This window comes from Typopeltis vanoorti, chromosome 22, assembly GCF_054136105.1.
Source record: "Typopeltis vanoorti isolate ZY-2024b chromosome 22, IOZ_Tvanoo_1.0, whole genome shotgun sequence".
Classification (NCBI taxonomy): domain Eukaryota; kingdom Metazoa; phylum Arthropoda; class Arachnida; order Uropygi; family Thelyphonidae; genus Typopeltis; species Typopeltis vanoorti.
Genome location: NC_143570.1, coordinates 83,927,978 through 83,952,630, shown reverse-complemented (window position 1 = coordinate 83,952,630; position 24,653 = coordinate 83,927,978). Strand labels below are relative to the sequence as shown.

At 34.7% G+C, this 24,653-nt stretch overlaps 1 protein-coding gene across 1 annotated transcript in view; it reads left to right on the top strand.

Moving 5' to 3' along the window:
* The window catches only part of LOC150094527 (dual oxidase-like), a 290,860-nt gene that overhangs the window by 245,779 nt on the left and 20,428 nt on the right, over positions 1-24,653 (top strand). The window contains exons 20-26 of the mRNA XM_090412281.1: positions 697-739; positions 1,053-1,216; positions 2,853-3,083; positions 5,550-5,643; positions 6,071-6,120; positions 11,063-11,223; positions 15,385-15,505. Coding sequence (XP_090268407.1) covers positions 697-739; positions 1,053-1,216; positions 2,853-3,083; positions 5,550-5,643; positions 6,071-6,120; positions 11,063-11,223; positions 15,385-15,505 — 864 coding nt within the window. The remainder of the gene's footprint in view (positions 1-696; positions 740-1,052; positions 1,217-2,852; positions 3,084-5,549; positions 5,644-6,070; positions 6,121-11,062; positions 11,224-15,384; positions 15,506-24,653) is intronic.

The following is a 24,653-nucleotide window of genomic DNA, read 5'->3' as shown; positions in this document are numbered from 1 at the left end:
TAGCACTGCTTTATTAAACTTATTGAGAGAAATTTTGACCATCTGTAAAGATAATTAACAGATAAGCATTCGTTTTATGTGAAAAATGCATTTTTCACATTCGCTACTTCAGCATGGCGACGATTTCTTCCGGTGCATGAAATATTTCGATTCTACATAACTACATTTACTTAATGGAAATATGTTCTTACAATATTTACACGGAAGAGCTGATAAGCAGCTCTTCCGTGTAATACTTCTCATTCGGAAGAATGAGAGGCATTTTGAAACAAAAGAATTGTGAAAATAAAGTACTGCCAGCTGTAAGCATAATAAACATTATGATGAAATGCAGAATACATGTTGGAATTTAAATTAAGAAAAAAAAAATGCGTTGGTTTCGTGCGCCATGATTTCCCGGTAAAAAAAAAGAAAGGAGATATATGTTGTTTGCTGATGTGCTTTAAATAATATTTAAAATACTTGAATTCATTTATTCATTCAGAAATTATTACACAGTTAAGTCACAAATTTGTGTTTAACTGCAATTCTAATAGAAAAATTCAAACGCAGAACCGGATTTCTGTCCACAGTAAGAAATATTTTAAACATTATTGTAGATAATCTTTGATATGATATACTGGCATGTTACTGTTTATTGCAATCGCTTTCGAGAATTTTTTAGAAAAGTAAACAACTTTCTCTTCCGTTTTTCAGGAGCCAAGCAAAATTTTTTGGATACGTCAACGAATATAGCGAGGTAAGTAATAATTAAAATACTATTTTTATCCATAACTGAATGTTCTCCACAATTAACTGATTTAATTTGCATTGATAGTATTGTAGATAAGATGATTAATAGTTTATGAGTAACTGTTAATTATTGTGAACTTAATAAATCGATTTGCATTTTTGTCTAAAATTATGACCTAATTATATTATTTGACAAATTACATATGTGATCGTGTATCTGTATTTTAACATGTCAAACGTGCTACTTATCACTGAATGTTCAGTATATTTTTATGGATTCGCGTTTCTTATTTCTTTTTTTTTTCCCCTATCTACGCTAGACTTACAAGTTTTCAAATAAATCAGTTTCCTGAACAACGTTATAGTTGGTCCAAGAAAAAGTGGAATAACATGGCAACTTTCTTAGAAGAGTATCGCCAACACATCTTCTATTTATTTGTTTTCTCTGTCATCAATAGCGTCCTCTTCCTTGAAAGATTTATGTGTAAGATCAAGTTTTAGACGTTTATAAAGTATTATTTACTTGAAAATATCAACAAATTAAACACAATTTTCAATGTTAGCAATCATAATTTAATGATAAATCGTCCATTTTTTAGTAAACACGTTTCTTTTATAGTTATGCAAATGGAATTGTAGAATAGAATTGTTAGTAACATGTTAAAAGATTACTTATCTAGTTAGAAAACAGCTTTGTTTTTTGTTTCTTCTGTCATAGCAATACTAACCGCTCTCAACTAATGTAAAATGGATTTGCTGAAAGATTCATGCTGGTTGAAAATCTAAACGAACTTTTTAACATTTTAACATGAAAAAAATTCTTGTATGCATGCATGCATGTCATGAGGGTTCTGCCATGAGCTAAAGATATTTGCACAATTATAATTAAACTATTATATACCATTACGGGCATATGCAAACATGCAGCGTAAATATCAAATTTGGTTTCTTGGAAAAGCTCTGTATTAGAGCTATCAGTTTCAGTCGTACTTTGCTGTCTGATAGATCTTTCTGAGTTAAGAAACGTAATCACGTCTCCTGTCTCCAGATGTGCGTTTGGTAAGGGACCATCCTTAAACGACATCACACTTGCAGGAAGAAAAGTTTCATGAAAAAAGTCATTCTCAATGGCAACGGTTTCCAAGATTTCCTAGAATTATGTTACCGTCATAGAAATCCGAAATTATTAAAAATATTTTGGAAACTTGAGTGCTTCAAATTAGAAACACGGCAGGCTAACATATTTTAAAAATCTAAAAAAAAAAATCATTAAACAATAAAAAAAATAATTTCTTTAGTATATCCGGAGGAGTCTAACGAATACAAACAGAAACCAGATATGGATTAATCTTATAATTTAAAGCATAGCTGGATGAGTTACGATTACACTGAATGTAATTGTTGAATATACAAATGTAGAAGTAAATTTATTTCCAATTTTCTAAGGCAAAAGTGATTCTGTTTTATATTTTGTTTTCTAATAGACACTTAATTACAACTCGTAATTAAATGTCTTGCTCTGACTTGACTATGAGCTATTCAATGAAATTACAAAGCACATTATAGATATCATAACAATATAAAGGAAAAGAATTCATATGGCGACTGCTCAAGGTTTACTCAGATATCACTTTCTTTCCTTCTGCGTTTGTCAGTCTATCTTAATTTAACTGTTACTTTTTTAAGCTGTAAGCATCGGATAAACTGAACCTCATATTTTCTGGACACCACGTATGGTTCTTCATGCCACATCAAGCATCTGATAAGCAAGACAATGAAAATCATTTTTCGTCTTAAGTTTTCTAAAACAAAGCTGGTGTTTTAAACATCTGCCCTTCATTAAAATTTGGGATTCAAACATCAAACCAACTTAATCAGAAATATTAACGATGTACACGAGGTCTTCAATTTTTAATTAGCGTATGCATTGTGCTACACCACCACGAGTAGTTATATCCAGCAATGACACCATGGCTGATTCACATCCTCTAAAATTGGATGTATTGCAATTAGCTAGTTAAAATGTTTCTTCCGTATTTGACATAAGATAACTCTTTATGAGATTTTGTTTATTATTTGATATAGGAACAGGACCTATTCTATTTTTTTTCTCTCTTTAGTTTACACGTATTTTGCTGAGCACATGGATCTTCGTCACGTGATGGGTGTAGGTATCGCATTCACCAGAGGATCTGCGGCATCTTTATCCTTCTGCTATTCTCTACTGTTATTAACTATGTGCAGAAATCTTATCACCAAATTAAGAGAGCTTCCTATCCACCAATATATCCCGCTTGATTCGCACGTGCAGTTTCACAAGATTGTAGCTCTCACAGCACTATTTTTTACAAGTAAGTTACAGCAAGAAATAATTAATTAATATATTTGTGACTTATTTTCATTTTTATATTATATTAAAAAGCGATCACATAACTGATTAAGTAAATGAAGGCAGAATAATTCTAATACAATATTAAGTATATTATGATTAAGACAAAAGATGTGAACTATAGAAATGCTTTTGCTTTTTTTTTTTTGTCAGTTCATTAAGTTGTCTTTATTGGAACACTAATCTTTAACCACAAAAAATATCCCCGGTGAAATCATGTTTTGGTAAATATACATATATGAATCATATTTTGATAATTATGATAATTATGAGGAACCAGATAAAGAAAGAAGGGATCTTGAAGAAATGGGTGCACGCAAGTACAGTTTCATAATTTGTAAATTATATACGTTAGTAAGGAATGAAAAATATGACAACTATCGTCATATAAATATTCCAAGATATCAAACACATTGTGTATCAAGTGGTGTCAAACGTACTTGAGATAACAATTTAAAAGTATTATTTTTAAGATGTTTCAGTTTCCATTAAGATACACAGTATAAAAATATTACGTACTGATTGGGCCGAGTCATATCGCAAGTGACCATCTGCTAACTAAACTAACAATTTTTTTTAATCTACTCAAATAATTATTGTCTCCCTTATTCTTAATGTTGTGTTGATATATTGGATGTGTTCATGAAGTGTGCAGAACTCCAGAAATGTGTGGCTGTTATGATTTCCACAACACAGGTAGCAGCGAACTGATGTGGAGTAAGAGTGCTGTTTTTGATTTATTTGTTTATCTAGCCGACAGAGGAGGTACTGATCATCCATTGCTGTGGATTTTTTTTTTTAAATCATATGATTACTCTAAGAGTTGACCTGTATCTTCTACACGTTCTTTAGTCAAAGGATCAAGACGCATGCAACAGTCCAACTACATATTAAAGCCCGTATAACCAGAGCTTGTTAAAACGCGAAGGCCAAGAGAACTGGAATAAGAATATATATGCACTAAAAAAAACGTACTCTATGGGATTGTTGGAATGAGGCGGTTGGGTGGATTAACAACTGGGATCTCTATCTAGAATTATTCACTATCACCCGTATTTTTATAGCACCTTCCGCACATTACAAGTTGCAAGACCTGTATATATATATATCTTCTTCTTCGTCTATGATCTCTTATGCTTTTAAGCGTCGAGATTGTATATATATATATATATATATAAACTCCTGTAACATCTTTTCCCCCAAAGGAAGTATTCTTTGTCAAATTTTTCGAATTCAAATTCAAAGACGGAGTTTCTTTAGTCCTAACAAACTTTTTTGAAGACTAATAGGCAGCCATTCTACATCTATTAATGGTAGCAAGTCCAAACTGTCAATAAATAAATAAAAGCTTTTCAGGAGACAGAGAGCGTACGGCAGACAGCTACCGCCATTTCGTGAATGTTGATCCTCCCACCCGTTATTTTCTGTAATGGTATAATTTATATGGTCGATTTTTTTGAGATGAGGAGTTAAAAACTCGACTTTAGTTAACAGGATGGAAAATTATATTTACCAGTTCTCGGGATCCGGTCGAAAAAAGTATTAGAAAAAGTTCCTCTAGTCACAGACTCGAATAGAATTTAGAACAATTTTTATTTAGGCGGTCTAGTTCTGCGACGACATTTCTAAAGGGACTATCCAGGCACTGTGCCATATGATTATGAATGTGAAAATAGTTCTTCTTCTTCCTTTTTTACCCAGTGGCCTGTTACGGAACTGTCCTTAGCCCTTCCAAACAGTACCCGTCTCGAGTATAAGGTGGTTATCCCCAGTGTGTGTCCTATGTCTGTAGATGAGTGTGTTCACGGGGCCGGTTTGCCTGTTCTGGTGGACGAAAAATCCGAGTTTTTGGGTGACCCCCCCCCGTATAAGACCCGCTAACTCACCTTTCATCGAAAGAGACCAGATAAAGGTTCCTTACGTCACTGACGGGAATTGAACCCAAGTCTTTCCGACCAAAGAGATTCGTCTATACCATCCGAGCTACGGAGGCTCGTGAAAATAGTTAAGGACTAAAATATAATTTCGCAAACGTAATATATAATATAATAATTTGAAAATAACGCATAATACTAAACAAGCAGTTAAAAGAAAAAAATATAATCCCTGCCTCCGATCTATACTGTTTGTTAGTAATGATCTCTAATCAGAATGCTTGGTCTTAGACAATTAATAATCAACAAATAATTACTAACGATACAGGCACATATACGAGTACTAGGGAATGAAATCAACTCTATCGACTTATGGAAATGCAGTTATTTCTTCTTACTCATGTCTTATGCATTGAAAATGCATTTTAAACTGTTATAAAATTGTGCAAGGATAAAAGCTACACTCAAGAAATGCAGTATCTGCATATGTACTGATATGAGAAGCCAAATTAATTATATCAAAGTTAATGAATAACTTTATTTCTGTCCTTCAGTGATCCACACGGTTGGTCATTACATCAATTTTTACCACGTGTCGACTCAGCCATTGGAGCATCTTCGCTGTCTAACCAAAGAGATGCACTTCGAGTAAGTACACTTTCTAGATTTTCTCTACTTATTTGCATAATATTATATAATATTGCATAATATTAAATAAATGATAAATTTTAATACAGGTGTATGTGCGAGAATACGTACAGACAACTGCAAATTCACAGAAGTAAAAATATAAAAGCTTGACAAGAGTTCATCTTCATTCCACCAAGCATGCTTGGAATTTATTTATGTAATACTGCATTTAATATCTGATCTGCAACAAAGTCATTTAAATTAGATCGTCAGTCGAAGTATATTTTCATTATAAAGTACTCTTACTTTATGTTAGTTCGTGTATGTACTTTCTCTCAAAAGATTTATTATTTTCATTCTAATTCTTAGACGTTATTGTATATATGTTTCAAACATCCTTGCAAAGAACATCAAATGAAATGCATCACTGCTTTACTTCTTATAGCTCTGACTTCAAACCAACGATTGCATTTTGGCTGTTTCAAACAATAACTGGTAAGTATGATGTTTGTGTGAATAACTTTTATTTTTCAAGAATCAGAAGAGGTTCTTAAGCTATTACTCATTTGCAAAGATCGTCACTTTAAAAATCGGTTTTCATCCCTCAATAACTAGTTAACGATATTTTCGAATATAATGGAATAAATTTTGGTTTAATCAAGTATATATATTTAAAGCTGTTTTAACAGAAGCTTCTATGAAGTCTGACATTTTAGGTATGTTACTAAGAGGTTGGCTTATCCGCTCTCCGACCAACACGCTGCGGTTCAAATCTCCCATGGGGATGGATGTTTGCGATTGTCTTTAGGTGGGAGATGAATTTCATCGTCAGGTGTAAGACTACTTCCCCGCTTATAGGAGGCCTCGAGGGGCTTGAAAAAGTACCGTGTTTGGTTTCCAGATGATGTAAAGATAAATAAAAAAATATCAATAATAATAATAAAAAAAAACTGTCCAACCAAGGTATTCATGTAGGTTTTTAATCTTTCCTCGGCGAGAGTTACATAAAAATATCCAATCACTTTTATTGCCTTAATTATGCAAAATAGTGAGAAAATTGAATGATAAAGATTTATACGAAATAGCTCGAGTGTTTACTGGAAACGCAATACTGTTATGAGAATGACTGAATGAAATCAATTAATATGTGATGAAGAGTAACATGTTGCAACAACATATAAGAAGATGGTCAAGAAGAGGTTGGAATAACTGCAGCCTCTCATGCGATGAAGGTTTAGTTAGCGAGCAATCTTCACTTTCAATGCAGGTAGGCAGTGAGGAACTTTTACAAGCTACGAGCTTTAGGATCCTCCATTATAGAACAGAAGGTCATATTATGAAAAGAAAAAAAAACCTTTTCACGCGTTTTTTTTTTTTTCACGTGAAACAAACTCAGCGAGTCAAATCACACCTACGTTCTACCACATCAACCTCTGGTGGATGGGAGCTACATTAAAAAAATAAAAAAAATTCTTCCGGAGACTTATCCTCCCCCCCCCCGGAGTTCAAAGGTTCATATTTTCTCAATTCTAAATAGTACCAACATTATCATTCAGGAAATACAAATGATAGTTACATTAGAAGGATGTAGCTACTATTATATTATGCTGGGCTGGTTGGCCGAGTTGTTAGCGTATCTGCTCTCCAACAGGCTACAGATTCGAACTCCACTGGCCATGGATGTTTGTAACTACTTTAGGTTATAAATGCATTTCATCGCCAGGTGTGAGACCATCGCCCTGCTTATTGGAGGCCTGAAGTGGCTAGAAAAAAGTTCCCTGTTTGATCTCTGAACAGGATTTTGTATTTCTGATGTTTTTCCCATCAGAAATACAAAAAATTATAATAATTAATAAAAAAGAGAAAACAATCTTTAACTCACCCACGGTATTAATGTGCACATAACCTTCCACCGAATTAGAAACGTTTATTTAATACCGCAGAAACCAGTGGTTTCCGTATAGGCATCTATTTCTATCTGACATGGTAAATTTTCAAATGATTAAATAATTGAAAACCGATCCTCTTCAATTCCCAGCGCATAGTTCGGGAACAGCCGTCATTAAATGCTTCGGTCAGTTACTGCACAAGAGGTTCTATTTGTCGGTACAAGCCTTCTCAGACGACGGCGATCTCATTCCTGACAGACTGTCCAAGGACCACAATTATGCCTCTTAGACCAAGAAAGCGTGTTATTTTTCCACTGATTAAACACCCAGGAATCTCACCTTTCGAGAAACCAGTAGGCTCTGTTCTTTTCAAAATCGTGGCTATGGCTAGACTGGCATCCACAATTAGCCCTTTATCGAACTACGAAAGATCCTCTGTTTTTCCCATGTGATCAGTGCTCAGCAGCATCCTAAAATAGCTGTCTAGAACACGTGGTTACATGTTCTAGGCAACTAGAAGAGCGGATACGCTAGCTGAGGGGTAATTTCGCCACAGCATTTGCACTAAAATCTAAAGCGGCGTATGAATTCAGGTTGGGTGGTGAGAATCGATTAGGATTCGACTTTACACAAAGGATCCTTCACATATTCTAAATTTTTATACTGTAAGTTGATAATACATCCAGAATATTAAAATCCTTATGGATTTCGATGAACATCTGTAATAAGAAATGACTCTTTCTTTTAAGTTTACACGGTGATCAGCATTCATATTTACGAATTTAGGGACACAAAACACACGTGTTGAAATGATTATTTTACTTATTATTAGGTAATAAAATAACACTTGACATTTCGACCCCTGTATCGAGGTCGTCATCAGAAAAATATATGTGTATATGAAGACAAGCTACATGCTCTTGCACTCTATAAAGGTAAACTGAATCTACGCTCTTAATTGATCTTTTATTTAGCCTGACCTCTAGTGGTAAAAAAAAACACACCATAAACCTTTCTATAGTCCTTCGGTACTAAGCTTTTCTTCAGGACTTGTACAGTTCAGGTTGCTATACTAAGATTTTCTTCTGTACTTGTACTATTCAGGTTGCTATTGAATGTTAAAAAAAAAAAAAAACACCTTTGCCAAGTCTTCTTGTATTGAGATTTTTCTTTGGCTTGTTCTGGTTGCTATAATGGTTGTAAATGGGTCCTCTACATTCTTGGAATGGTTAGACCGTCATTTTTGTTCAGATTAGGATTGTGTTTGAGCATTTTACATGCTTCTTTAAATTTCCTCTCGAACCAGGTTTTGGTGCGGTGTAGGGACTTGGTACCTTTCCAGTCAATTCTGTGGTATGTCTGGAGTGCATGGTCTGAAAGGCCGTTTTCTTTTCCAAAATGGAGGTATTTAATGTGTCGTTTGTGTTCGTCCTTCCTAATTGGGATGTTTCGCTCTGTTTACCCTATGTATGGTAAGGTACATGTGCATTGTATTTTGTAAATCCCTGGGTGGGCTAGTTGTGGAAGAGGATCTTTGGAAGACCTGAGTAGGTGTCTTAATTTTGTCGGGGGTTTAAAGGTGGTTTTGATGTTGTATTTGTGTACTGTTCTGTCTATTTTTCTGAAATGCCTCTACATAAGGAATGGCAATGGCATTCTTGAAAGCTTTTTTGTTTTTAGTGGTGTCTCTGTGGATTATCCATGTGTTAACATGGATACTCCATAAGTATCCTGAAGAAACTACCAAACAACTAATACCTCATTATGCCCGCGCGCCCAGAATTTACGACATGCCAAAAATACACAAAACAAACATGCTACGACGCCCGATTGTTGAAGGAATCGGCAGTCCGAATTATCACTTAGCCAAAAAATTAGCGGCCACACTCAAGGAATTGGTAGGTCATTCCCCTTCCTACATAAAAAATGCACAATATTTCATAAGCAAAATTAAAAACATTACACTCAACGATCAACATTTATTAGTCAGCTTTGACATAACTGTCCTTTTCACCAATGTCCCGATCATCGATACTATTTTGCTCCTAAAGAACATATTTCCACACGACATCACGGCTCTCTTTGCTCACGTACTCCGCTCCGGATATTTCGTGTGGCAAAACAATTTTTACCTTCAAAAACAAGGTACAGCCATGGGCTCACCACTTTTCCCCCCATTAGCTAACTTTTATATGGCAGACTTTGAGCCACCTAAACAAACAACACAAACGTATCCAATTCACTATTGAAACAGAAAAAAAAAACCCAACTCACTTCCTTTCCTAGATACACTTGTCACACGTCTCGCCTCAGGATGTCTCTCCTTCTTAGTCTACCGCAAACCCACACACATGCCAGTATATACACAAAAATTCTTACCACCACCCAACACAAAAACTAGGTGTCATAAGTACCCTTAAACACAGAGCTCTAACAGTTTGTTTAAATGAGCAAGCTCTAAACCAGGAATACGAGATCATCAACCATACGTTTATAAAAAAAAATGGATATAGTAAAAAATCTATTCACAAGATCGTATATAGAGACACCACTAAAAAAAATATTTTAAGAATATCTTTCAAAACCACCTTTAAACCCCCGACAAAATTAAGACACCTACTCAGTTCTTGCAAAGATCCTCTTCCACACCTAGCTCACCCAGGGATTTACAAAATACAATGCACATGTAACTTACCATACATAGGGTAAACAGATCGAAACATCCCAATTAGGAAGGACGAACACAAACCATTAAATACCTCCATTTTGGAAAAAACCGGCCTTTCAGACCACGCACTCCAGACATACCACAGAATTGACTGGAAAGGTACCAAGTCCCTCCACCGCACCAAAATCTGGTTCGAGAGAAAATTTAAAGACTCATGTGAAATGCTCAAACACAATCCTAATCTGAACAAAAATGACGGTCTAACCATTCCAAGAATGTGGAGGACCCATTTACAACAATTATAGCAACCAGAACAAGTCAAAGAAAAATCTCAATACAAGAAGACTTGGCAAATTTTTTTTTAATTAAAAAAAATTTTTTTTTTTAAATTCAATAGCAACCTGAATGGTACAAGTCCAGAAGAAAATCTTAGTATAGCAACCTGAACTGTACACGTCCTGAAGAAAAGCTTAGTACTGGAGGACTTTAGTAGGGTTTATTGTGTTTTTTTTACCACTAGTAAAAATCAAATAACAGCGTAGATTCAATTTACCTTTATAGAGTGCAAGAGCATGTAGCTTGTCTTCATATAAACATGTATTTTTCTGATGATGACCTCGATACAGTGGTCGAAATGTCAAGTGTTATTTTATTACCTAATAACAAGTAAAATAATCATTTCAACACGTGTGTTTTGTGTCCCTAAATTCGCAAATATGAATGTAATAAGAAATGGTTTATCATACTCTCATTCAGGATGCGCATCACTATCATGTTTTTATGCGTATATCTTTCGAGTGACGTACTTTGCGAATGATTTCTGATTCCTCATTATAATGATATATTTCTTTGTTTAATTTCTCTCATATTTTGATTGTAGGGATAACGGGAATTATCCTATTTGTGCTGGTGTGTATCATTTTCGTGTTTGCTCATCCTCGTATTAGGCAGAAAGCTTACAGCTATTTCTGGTCAACGCATTCTTTATATGTCCTCTTATACATCTTGTGTCTGATCCATGGGCTTGCTAAATTAACTGGAGTAAGTAAACAAATTATTATTTTATTTCTATATCATCTTACGTTTCGCATGATTGTTCCCGTGTACGCATTTAATAGAAGTTTGTGCTCGTTAAACGGAGTTTAATGAAACTTAGAATATTTATTACAGAGTTCCTAGAAGTTTAAATTAGACTTATTATTTATATTTCGCCAAATAATTAAATTATATAACGAAACAAAACTATGGTGTTATGTGAGATTCTATTATTGCTGACGTCATAAATCTGCCACCATGTTAACCACAGTTGCTCGAACTGGATCATGAAATATTGAACATGAGTACTATACTATGTACAACTAAAGCCATAACACTCTATCTTATTAATTGAATAAGACAGAGTGTTGTGATAGCCCCTTTTTAAATCAAATAAACAAGCAGCGGTGCGTACTGAACAGCACTCGTTTATCAGACTTTCCTGACCTTTGTAATGTTGCAATTCGGGCTAATACTAGTGATGTGTGAATTACTGAAAACAAAATGATGCACTATGAGAAGATGAAACTATTGCGTATGAAACCATGAGTAGTAATTAAGTTTCTCACTTCTCCTGGAAATAGAATTATGTTTATGGGAATGCAGACATCAGTACTGTCTGAAATTTGGCTACACTTCGACATTCCAACCTTGGACAAGCTACGCTGAACCCAAATGACAGGCATTTACGAGATGAGACATATATCAACCAGTGTGGTTCACCACAAATGCACTGATGAAATTATCAAAGAATATAGTTGCACTTTGCAGCACGCAGTGGCAAACTAGACTAACATTTGATGCAAGCAATGAATATCGATCTGGAATACTGCAATTGTGCGAATGGGTCTAGACGCTAACCGAGGAGCTGAAACAAGAAGTGGACGTTGGCTGACAATTGTTATTATTGCACTGTAAAGAAGAATAGGACGAATTATTGTTCAATTATCACCTGGCACGAACGTCAGATGTATCGTTTTGAACATGACTGCAAGAGCAATCTATGAAATACCATCCCAATAGTTAATTCGTCATCTGATCAATAACGAATATTAGTTGAACAGTATTTACAGTTATATCAGGATCTCATTAAAGGAGAGGGAGATATCGTAATTCCTAATCTCAAAGTTTTTCTCATGGATATTAATTTAGACATTTTTGAACCTCAACCTTGAAAATATCTCGGCTCGAATTAGGCGATCCCAGATTCCTTTCGAACAGCAGTGTTGTTATTATTCTTAAGAGATTACTATCGAAGCAACTAAGGCTATAAGAACAGTGCATTGTGTTTATTACTTGCATGAATTCTTTTAGCCAGCTTACCTGTTTTGGAAATGAAAAACAATTTCTGATAAGAAAAATCCTTCCAGCGCCATATGTGGTAACTCACTTTCAGTTGAAAAGACTTTAAATATGTTCTTAGGAACACCTATGTTAAATATGTGTCCGTCTGGAAACAAGCGTTTTTCATTCATCAAAACAGAAAAATCAGACTTAGGAACACATGTAATTTATAGGCATAATACATTGGATTCATAGCCTTAATTGATTTGCTTATAAATCCAAACACTACTACGACAACAGTATGAATTTTGCAAGTTCGGATTCTGGTGTTCATAATTTTGAAATCGCAACCATATGTAGGAGCAGTCGCTAACGCCCCGTATAGAAAGTGAGAAATAACGAGAAGTAATTAGTTCCACTTAACACACTGACAACATTTCGGACATTTTGCAAATAAATATTTTTTTTAGTATTAGAATTATGAAAATAATTGGCAAATTAGGATTTTTAAATATTTTTACTCTTAATTTGAAAGCCAACAGTTCTGCTGTTTTATTCTTACGTCATTGTATTAACGATTACATTTCATTCTCCCGAATTTCCTATCGGACTCAAAGCATAAAGAACGTCTTTTCATCACGAGAGAAAAACCTTCACGTCAGAACAATGGCATACAACTGCTTAGTGCTTATCGTTGAAGGCCACTTCGATACTCAGCAGCAGCAAAAGTAGATTGGTCAACGCAACGGTTATATCTAAAGCTTACGAATACTTATTTTCCTACACTAATGTACTGCGATCATTATTTGTTATCAAAATTAATCAAACCCCGAAATAATCGAGAAACACTGTTAAATCACTACTACTGTATATCTTTATTTTGCTTGTAGTTAAAAAAATCTAAATCATTTGCATATAAACACTTGATTGTGTTTATATGCAAATGAGTCAGATGTCTTTAACTTAGTGGATCTCGAATGACACAGTTTTTTTTCTTTTTAAACGGGCGATTTACAAAAGAGACTCGCTTCTTCACTTGATTAGAATCTTAAATATATATATATATATTTAAGATGCCAAGCTATTTTAAACCTGGTTTTACTCCATTTCCCAAGTAAGCAAACAGACAAACAAGTCAAGTTTGCGCCTGCTTGGGAAATGGAGTAAAACCAGGTTTAAAATAGCTTGGTATCTTTAACATTTATTATACCCAAGGTAAAATACTTTCTACATACTTCTTATAAGATGGCAAGCTATTTTAAACCTGGTTTTACTCCATTTCCCAAGTAAGCAAGCCGACAATTAAGTCAAATTTGCGCCTGCACGTAGTGTGAGCCTACGTGCAGGCGCAAATTTAAGTTAGGCTCACACTACCTGCACGTAGTGTGAGCCTAACTGACCAACAAGGTAGTGCAAGTCTAGGCAACTTGTGGTAAAGGTGGTATAAGCTCTGATCACTATTCTTAATATTTACCCTTAATGCAAAGCCCATCTCCTTGAGGAGATGTATGATGCTATGCATTAAAGGCAAGGGGCCACTACCCAGACCGGTTTCGACCTTTATTGAGGTCTCATCAGTGGGAGCCAGGCTAGAAATACCAAAGTTAAGTAATACAGAGCTTATAAGTATTTTACCAAAACAAGTTACCAAAAGGTGCTTTGACCTTATTAAATAAGAATCTCAGGATGAGAGATAGATGTAGAAAGTTTTTTTACCTTGGGTATAATAAATGTTAAAGATGCCAAGCTATTTTAAACCTGTTTAGTGATCAGAGCTTATTCCACCTTTACCACGAGTTGCCTTGCCTTGTACTAATTTACGGGTCACTTAGACTTGCACTAAGTGCAGGCGCAAACTTGACTTATTTGTCTGTTTGCTTACTTGGGAAATGGAGTAAACCCAAGTTTAAAATAGTTGGCATCTTTAACATTTATTATACCCAAGGTAAAAAAAAACTTTCTACATATATATGTTACCGCTAAAGTGCAGAAATCAGTTATTCTACAGATTATCTAGGTATTGTGCAAATTAACTAGGGTGATCCGTTAAAGTGCCGAAAATTGTTTCATTTCTCAAATTACCTAGGTAATCTGCAAATTATCTAGATAATCTGCACATTACCTACTAGGCACTCGTTAAAGTGAAAATAAGATCTTTGCTGGAACAACAGCAACGTTTCTGTACGCTTAAATTAACATAATGTTATTTATTTATTTTTCGATATCTAAAGAATCAAGTTAATACAATCAAACAATCAACAAATTAGTTGATAGAATCAATCATCAATCAATTAAAAAACTATAATACAAAGAATCAAACGGTTTAAAATATTATTACAATTAAGGAAATGAATTTGCAAAACATATGACACTGGCGAAACCAAACTAAAAGTGGAGGGAGAGGGGAGGAAGGAGTAGGGAAAGGAAATGAGAGAAACAAACTTTTGAACTTTAACGATAGGGAAGCCGTTAATGTGCACATTACCTAGGTAAAATGCGGAAAACCTTGATTCCGCACCTTAACGGAGCAAATCAGTTAATCTGCAGATTAGCTAGGAAATGTGCACATTAACGGCTTTCGAGCTTTAGCGGTAACATATATATATATATATATAAGAAAAATTAATGTTATCAAACTGCTGATTCTCTTTCATGAAACCATAGATCGTGTACTCAAAACTTTCTAGAAAATTCTTATCCATAAATACAGTCGAACTGATCAACTGATGTCATTTATCGTTTCCAAGTATAGACCTCACAAATTTTTCATTCTGAGTTGCTGTTTTGTGACTACGAGGCTACTTAGTTGTACATATTAAGATAGTTCGTGTTCTCTTATGATGTTAGATTGTCACCTTATACTGTATTATCACTTTATTTCAGACACCTAGGTTCTGGATGTTCTTCGTGGGTCCTGCTGTGGTGTTCACTCTTGACAAAATAGTCAGTCTTCAGACCAAATACATGGAACTAGAAATACTTGAAACTGAACTTCTGCCTTCTGGTAAGTCTATCCCTTGTAACTAACTCGAGTACCCCAAGTCAAATATTAAATTTCAATTTTAGTTTGTATTATATACAAGAGCTACAGCTATATGTTGAGTTATATATATTTTAGTTCACTCCGACAAATCCGGTCCTTAAATGTATTCCAACAAACTAAAGGAAGATATTATTCAAAAGGTATTTCCTTCTAACTGAGCTTGGTGATTAAGCGAGTCTGTCATTTAACGAAGATGTATTTCTCCCACTTAATCAGGAGTAGTCCGAGGAACTAACATGCATGACCAACAACCTTAAACGAAAAGTATTCCGTATATTACTGATGCCATGCCCAAAAATTTCATTCCCATTTTCCCCACTATTTCCGTCTTGGATGAGATTCCAAGTTCGCAAGGGAAAAGTGTTTGGTATATCCCGTAGGAAATGTATGCTTTCCACTTTCGCTTAACGAATCGTAAATACCACAGAATGCAACTGATTTTTCACTGAGCATAATTGATGGGCTGAAGGATGAACTGCTGTTTTTAATCAATCTTCATTAATAGAATTTTGGTTATCCTTAAACTGAGCATGATATTCAAATGTTTCCTAACAGTTTAACATTACATCCGCAAATGTGATAATTAATAATTTACAGGTTTCGCTATCCGCATTACTGACTTCTGCATGAAATTTCATGCTTGCATATTGCTTCTTCACTTCTGCCATTTCACAATACGAAAACATTTCACAAAAAACAGAGGCGCGATCTCGGCAGGTGTCGAACAACCAATTCTTTTGATTACTCTACAGCTCATACTAATCTATACAATAAAGTAAGTCCCTTTTCATGGGATATTTTAATGTAGCAAAGAAACGTTAATCATTAAAATAAAAAGGATAAAAGATATCCATGATTAGAAAATTAGAAGTTAGATTAGAAAATATTTTTCCTTTGAACCTTATATACTTTAGCATGAGTTACCTTGGTTCTGCACTGCTTAAAAGATATGAACTCCGAAGAGCTTTTTTATTAGAGCTTTTGATTAAAGGCTCCACTGATCTGACATCACTTTTCCGAACTGTTCATTTTGATTATAGACCACACAACAGCTCATGTCCGAAAATTATATTTTACATAATAAATGGAAGGGTAATAAAACAAATATCAACCCTTCCTTCTGATGGGGCTTGCAGCTAAGATTAATCCTTTCCGACTCTTTTACTTCAATATTTAGCAATAATATAGGCCTAGTCCAGTGGATAGTGCGTCCGCCGGATAAGCAATATGTAGGAGGTTCGAATCTACTACAGGCATGGATGTCTGTTAATATTAATATCTTAATGTGGCAAACGTTTCATCGTCCGGTGAAAGGTCATCATCTTGCTTACCTTAGCTGCTTCACAAAGTTTAGTCTCTGGAGAAGGGCTATATAACCCGGAACCCTACTCAAGTGATTGAATATTGAACTATTCCAATCCACTCCGGTTAGCAGGAGGGTGATCTCACACCGGACGATGAAACAATTAACACACATTAAGACATTAATAGACATCCATATACGATAATGTAAGAAACGTCTATTAAGCTGTCGTACTATGTTACATTATTTAGCTCTACACAGCGTAGAAACAGACAAATTTTTTGGATGTCATGAAGGCGCTATTTCACGAATTTATTCACAAGAGAAACATGCAAACATACATTCGTCCAGTGTGGTGCAAACGCTATTTCATTGTTTTCTCAAAACATGACTCATTTTTCGTAATCGCATAAAAGTACATAGGCAACACAGCTTATCCGCTGCTACTAACACTCGTTTCCACCAAATGAAGCTAAGTCACTGGTGGTTGCTGTGGAGTTTCATTCTTAACTAAACAATGAAGCGTAAAAAGGAAAGTGAATCCAAATATGGACACTTCACGGCGATTAGCCATGAAGTGGAGAATTAAAAAAAGCCATAATCTGTTTATCGGTTATTTCCCAATCGATGGAAAAACATTTGGATGAAGTTATTGAAAAAGGTCCAAGAATATGAAGAACAGAAAAAATAAATAAATATCGGTCATACATTTGTTATTCTTTTAATGCAAAACAATATGAGATTGAGAGTGGCGCATAATACAACACGGGACTCTTGACTGAACCTTAGTTAAAATGAAATTAGCTTAAGGACAACAAAGTAGCCGTAACTAATGCGAACTACAGTTGCGAATTCCGATTAATTCGCAACTAATTACTTGCCATAAATCAGTGCTTCCCAAACTTATGAATGTAAAGGCCCCCTTGGAAAAATTAAAATATTTCAAGGCCCCCCCCATCGAAAAAAAATCGTAATACAGACATATATTATTATAAAATTTATTGTATTTATATCCAATATAATTTATATTCAAGATTTTGGGTTTGTAATCTTTTTTGTGCTTCTTATCAATATCTTTTGAAATGAAATTTATATGAATAAGCATATATTTACTAATATTCATTAAGCGCCGAAATACGCAGGAAGAAAAATTTGTGAACCCAACACCAATGTCACTGTGCGATTTTTTTCCATTAAAATATAAAAAATAACAAAAAAGAAATAATAAATAATAGAAATTAAATACGTTTCTTTTAAGATTAAAAAAAAAAAAAAGAACTGCTTTAGCCTTAAAACATTTTAAATTTGTTTTCATTATTTCACGGCCCCCTCAACAAAACTTGCGGCCCCCAAGGGAGCCGCGGCCCACAGTTTGGGAAGCGCTGCCATAAATGACTCAGTATTTTTGAGCTTATTAGTTTTTATGGTTCATCATTCATTGTACGGTTCAGCAACATGCGCATTACGAAGTTCCAAGTACGAATTTATGCACTTAATTTTAATGCCAAGTTTAAAGTTAATTTTAAACTTGCACTAACAAGCTACAGAGTTCATTCATCTGTTGCTCGGTATGCTTATTTCACTGTGTGTGTGTGTGTGTGTGTGTGTGTGTGTGTGTGTGTGTGTGTGTGTGTGTGTGTGTGTGTGTGTGTGTGTGTGTGTGTGTGTGTGTAGTGACTGCTCTTCAGAGAGTTGAAGCCTCCAGAAAAGCATACAACAGGGCTACATGGCGAGGCCTGGTATCACCAAACATCGGAGTGACCATACGGCATCTGTGGATGCCCAGTGAACACATGGATACAGATAAGAATTACCAACAATGTCATAAGTGGATGGAAACCTTTCTTAAAGTATTTGAAAGGCAGTTTCTGTGGTTTGAACAAACAAATTATTTGATACCGATATTAAAATGCATATTTTACCATCGTTAATTTGCGTAGCAATCACCAACTACTTATAAAGAAGCAATTTCATATGAATTTCACATTTCTGATTCTTCGTTGGATTCATTCCTGCTTCATGCCAGAGAACGTGAAACTCGAGAAATAAGTTTCTCTTCTAAATGTGAGGTTCACATTTTTTCCTATTATGCCTCTACTGATGATAACACAACAATCGTCCCAATTTTATGATGGACTGAAATCGCTTGAAAAAGTTCCATGTAGTGGGATTTCCAGATTATGTAAAAATTAAATAAAAACACAAAAAAAAATAATAATTAATCCATAATAATTAATCCAGCTCCTGTGTAACTCAGTAGAAGTGGCGTGTTATAGTACATTTGTATCGTTGATATGCCGGGATTTTTTCTATCTTCATTCATTTTCATAGGGCCTGTATAGTTCTGTGGATATGGTGTTTGACCACCCGAAGAAAGAGTGTCGTAGATTCTATTCTAGTCATATACTAGAGGAACTTTTACTAAGCCTTTTTTTCGACTACTTCCGGGGTTAGTCGCACCAAAAAGCAGATTTTTTCTCCTGGAAACTCATGTTTTTTATCCCGTAAACTCAAGAAAATCAACTGTAGTACCCACACTATTTTTAGACAGTAAAACATAGTGCTAGGATTAGGGACCACGAGATGGCGGCACTTGCCACCCATATCTTTTCACTGCTGTTATGTATAATAATTAGTGATAGTCTTTGGGCCAGCTATTTCTCATTGGCTACCAGTGGAGATTAAACTTCCTACTCAGTATCCAAAAGATAGGGCTAAAACGGCCTCGCCTACTCCCTATTAGGGAATAAAAGGCGTTAGCTGATATTTTTTGAATTAATTAATCCGCTAACTCCTTTTATTGCCCAAAGGGAATAAAATTAGCAAATCAGAAATAGCTGGCTCGAACTATCACCGATTTTAAAGGTATCTAACGAAGATAATACGTCAGACAACTGTTCCCATCTCGTGGTTCCTAACTTTAACACGATATGTATTATTGCCTCAAATAGTTTGAGTTCTACGGTCGATTTTCTTTAGTTGCTGGATTAAAACCTCGAGTTTCTTGGAGGAAAAAAAACTTTTTGACCGTGCCGCGGATCGACTAACTCGGGAGTCGAAGAAAGAATTAAGAGAAAATTCTCTAGTCGGCAATTATAATCGAACTTAAAACGCTCTTTCTGTAGATGTCCTTATGAATACAAACACCATTTCCACAGGACTATACAGGCCTTATAAAATTAATGAAAGCTAAAAAAAAAAAAAAAATACCTGGCATATCAACGGTAAAATGTACTATAAGTTTACCACTGCCGTAGGTAGAAATCAGTAGAAAACACAACACACACACACACACACATACACACACACACACAAATTGTAAGATCTCTGTATCTAATCATGCAAATGATGACAGCTATTATCACGAAACTAAAATTAATGAGCGCGAATAAGAAAACGAACATCCGATTACAACAAGGCCGAAACTCTAGAGGCTCTCAAGATTGTAAACATGGCACTATTAAAGCTTTTGGATCTGATGACAAATTTAACAATAATGTTTTTCATTGTGAATAGAATATATGATAGTGCTTTGTCCTCAAAAGCAATAAAGTTGAATTAAAATTAACAGCATGTTTTTCTTGATCAACTATATTGTGTAATACTGTATAGTTAATTATTGTGTAAATTAATGTAATAAAATTGTAAATTAATGCAATTTTAAAGTTTGTTTAAAAACACTGTTGCAGCATATAACGAATTTTTAATGGACATAATTTGGTGTAACAGAAATGGGGTGCATACAGATTTAATTAAAATTATTTAGGTATAAATGTTAATACGAAATAATCTTATGTAGGTTTTATTTATTTATTTTATTGTATTGTATTTTTATAATTTTTAAGGAGAAGTGTTTTACTTTTGTGGAATGTGATTAATTAACGTCTGTTAGTTATAACAAACGTTATAAATACTTCTGTACTTAAAATGTCATACAATTATAAGTAATAAAATGATTAAAGTAGAGACCCATGGGTTAGCTATAATTTAGAAGCTGCAAGTTTACTGAATTTTTTTATTAGTCGGTTTGTTGCTGCTGTTATGGTACTGCTTAGATTTCAAGGGAATTTGCATTCTCAACAATTAAATTAATGTCAACCAAGCAGCAGCTGATAAAATGCCAGCCGTCTGCTTTCTTGGTACTGTTTTGCATATTCACATCATTATGCATAAGATGACACGTATTTTGATGAAGTAGATAAAACAGGCGACAAATACTAGTCGAAATCTAGTCCAGGAAGCATTTTACACTCTTCTTCCTCCATGCCGGTATGGTTGGCCGAGTGGTTAGCGTATCCGCTCTCCAGCCAAAACGCTGCGGTTTCGAATCCCACCGTGGGCATGGATGTTTGTGATTGTCTGTGAAAATGCCAAGTAGATAAAACAGGCGACAAATACTAGTCGAAATCTAGTCCAGGAAGCATTTTACACTCTTCTTCCTCCATGCCGGTATGGTTGGCCGAGTGGTTAGCGTATCCGCTCTCCAGCCAAAACGCTGCGGTTTCGAATCCCACCGTGGGCATGGATGTTTGTGATTGTCTGTGAAAATGCCAATGGAGGTGGTGGGCGATAGATGTCGTTGGTGTAGATGATGATTGTAGTTGCGGTTCGTTGTAGTTGGTGGATTGACTGGTGGAGACAGAGAGTTGTAGAGTAGGTGCCCTCTCTCGATAAGTCCCTTGGAGGTGTCACGTAATAATAATAATTGCAAAACGCCTTCCATGTTGGCCACACTGTGCCAAATTTTCAACGACGCAAGAAACAACTATTCCAGATTTTGTCGAAAACGGGTGCTAGATCTTAAGTGTATGTTAAAATTTTGTAGTCGTAATGTTAACTATTCATTTCAGAAGAGAAGAGTTGAATACATTCAGAAAAGAACAGTTCAGCTATTTGGCAGCGTACATAGCCGTATATCAAAAGCATTTTTTTATGGCTACTCATGGGAAATTGTTCAGAAACAAACTTTCAAAGCCAGAGCTACGTTTGTAGCAGTGGCGTAGCTAGAGCTGTTGTCGCCTGGGGGGGTCCCTGAGTTTGCGCCCTTCTCAATACACACCAAAAATACTAAAAAAAGTCAAAACGACATATAGGAAAATAAATTAAAACACTCTGTTTATTTTTGAAGTAAAACTTTAATTCCAACATTCTAAAATGTTATTTTTCTTGCTTTTCTGTTAGCAAAATCGTCGATGACATTGGCGAAGTCTATTTCATAGTAATGGAGGTAATTCTTAATCAAATTTTATTTAGAAAAACTCCTCTCACAACTAGCAACACTTACAGCAATTGTGAGGAAAATTTGTAGTAATATTACAATATTTGGAACTGAGTTCTCGAGACTGTGTTTTAGAATTAACTGCAAAAGTTCAAAAAGGTTCAAAGTGACGCCCGGGGCGGACCGCCCCACCCCTAGCTACGCCACTGGTTTGTAGTGTTATCATGCTTCATTACTTTAAAACACAGTTTTGCTCTCTTAATTGGATGTGCATGCTAACACTAGAAACGAAATATTAGTTATTAAACTTATTTGTAGTGTTAATTTGAGGGAAGATGGCATATTATTTGCTGAAATAGAGAATAAAATTAGCAAAATTGGTATGGTAGAAAGTCAAATGAATAAATTTATATGGAATAACAGAGAAATTAGTCAAAACACTAAATTAGCTGTACATGACAGTGTTCAAGCCAATTTAACTTATTGATCCGAGAGAGTTGAGTTAGAAATAAAACACTTGATCAAAGATTAGAAACCACATATAAGAGAGTTCTGAGAAAAACCAGAGGAGTAAACAGATGGAATCAATGGCAGAATCATATTTAAAATAAAGATATTAAAAAACTTGACACTTTTGTTTGCATTCAAGAATGTGGGAAGAGCTACTCTTAGGTGGTTTGATAACTTAAACAGAATGAGAGAGGAAAGCTTAGCAAAGCAGGTGTGGGATGCCAAGATGGAAGACAAAAGATCCAGATAAATCCAAGATGTAGATGGATTGATTCAATCAGAAGTGCTCTAGAAAACCGAAATATTGAATATGACAATATTGGAGTGCTGACAACTAATATAGTAATTTGAAGGAAAATTGTGGGCAACTATAACTCATTTTCATAAATATATCATTTCCATTCCTTAGATCACATTACCCTATTATTATGTAATCTAATCTAAATTATGATTATTGGAGCGAAGTGGAGGAAACTCATATTCATTAATATATCATTTCCATTCCTTTACTTTATATATGCAGCACGCGTACCCAAACATATTTAATTATTCAAATAACGTTCTTAGTCTTTTATAAACCTTAATTTAAATGAACTAAAAATTATTGCATAAAACATAATTAAATTAATACTAATATTAAATTACGAAATGTAATGTAATAATATTATTAGGTAAAATATGACTTTCACTATATATATTGTAATAATCTATTATATAATATATCGATATTACTATGCATAATATAATAATAATACAATGTAATAAAACATGAATATTACTAAAATGTTTGTAAACAATGAATTCATGTTGTAGTAAATTAGGAAATATTTGTATTTCCTAATTCAAGGTTTCCGTGGTTTAGCAGTTCATAAGAAAGATTCCGATAATTGGACCACATGTTTATTAAGCTAAATGAAAATAAAAAACAAACCGGACAAGTTTCGTAAGTCGTTTGACTTACATCTTCAGGGGTCAAAGGTAACTAAAAGTTTAAATACAAGAAATGAGAAATTACTCAAAATAGTTCATTCTATGCAGTTGTCTAACTGTTCATTAAATTGAATATCCGAATGTAGATTCAGTGCAATGCTAAGTTTGAACAATGTTGGATGATGTCACGTTCTGTTGTTCACGTTCACATTGTCCGAGGTCTGACTTGGGTATATTTTTTACCAATGCTGACCAAACTTGGTGTATAATTATGCCCTAGCTTTTGTTACATTGCGTTGGAAGTCTAAGCATGTTTGCAGCTTCCTTAAATTTCCTTATGTAACAATTTTTTTCAATGTAAGACATGTTTGTTTTTTGCCAGAGTACATTATGGCCGGTGGAAGTTGTATGGTGGGCTAAGCCTGATTTGTGTTCTCTTCTTTTTTGCACGTCTTTTTGGTGTTCGTTCATGCGAATTCCCCCTGATCTTCCCGTCTGACCTACATAGCAGATGCCACAGGAACAATGAATTTTATATACACCTGGGTTTTTATAAAGGATGGTGTGGCGGTTTTGGGGGATGTAGAAATCTTGAAATTTTTTCCAGCGGTAGAAAAGCCACTTTGATGTTATGTTTGTTTAGTAATTTGGCCATTTTTTCTGTAACATTCTTGATCTATGGAAGCGTGATCGCGTTCTTGAAATCTTGCTTTTGTGAGATGCTTGTAGGAGGTGTGTTGAGAATTCTTTTTATTGTCTTAGTTTCATAACCATTTTTTTTGAGGATCTGTGTTAAATATTGAAATTCTTCATTTTTCCGTTTTTCTGTGCTGGAAATATTATAAGCTCTGTCCCTCAAGGTTTTAATTAAACCTATTTTTTGCGAGGGATGGTAGTGTGAGGCCGCATTAAGAAATCTTCCGGTGTTGGTGGGTTTTCTATAGATGGAGAAGGATAATTTATTATCTTTTTCATTCACTTCTATTAGGATATGAAGAAAGGGAAGTTTTTTTATGTTCTTCTTGTTCTAAAGTAAATTTTATGTTGTTGTGTATATTATTCAGGTAATCTTTGTAAGCAGTTAGTTCCTCTGTTTTTCCTGGCCGTATGATGAAAATATCGTCAACATAGCGTAGCCAAATTTTCGG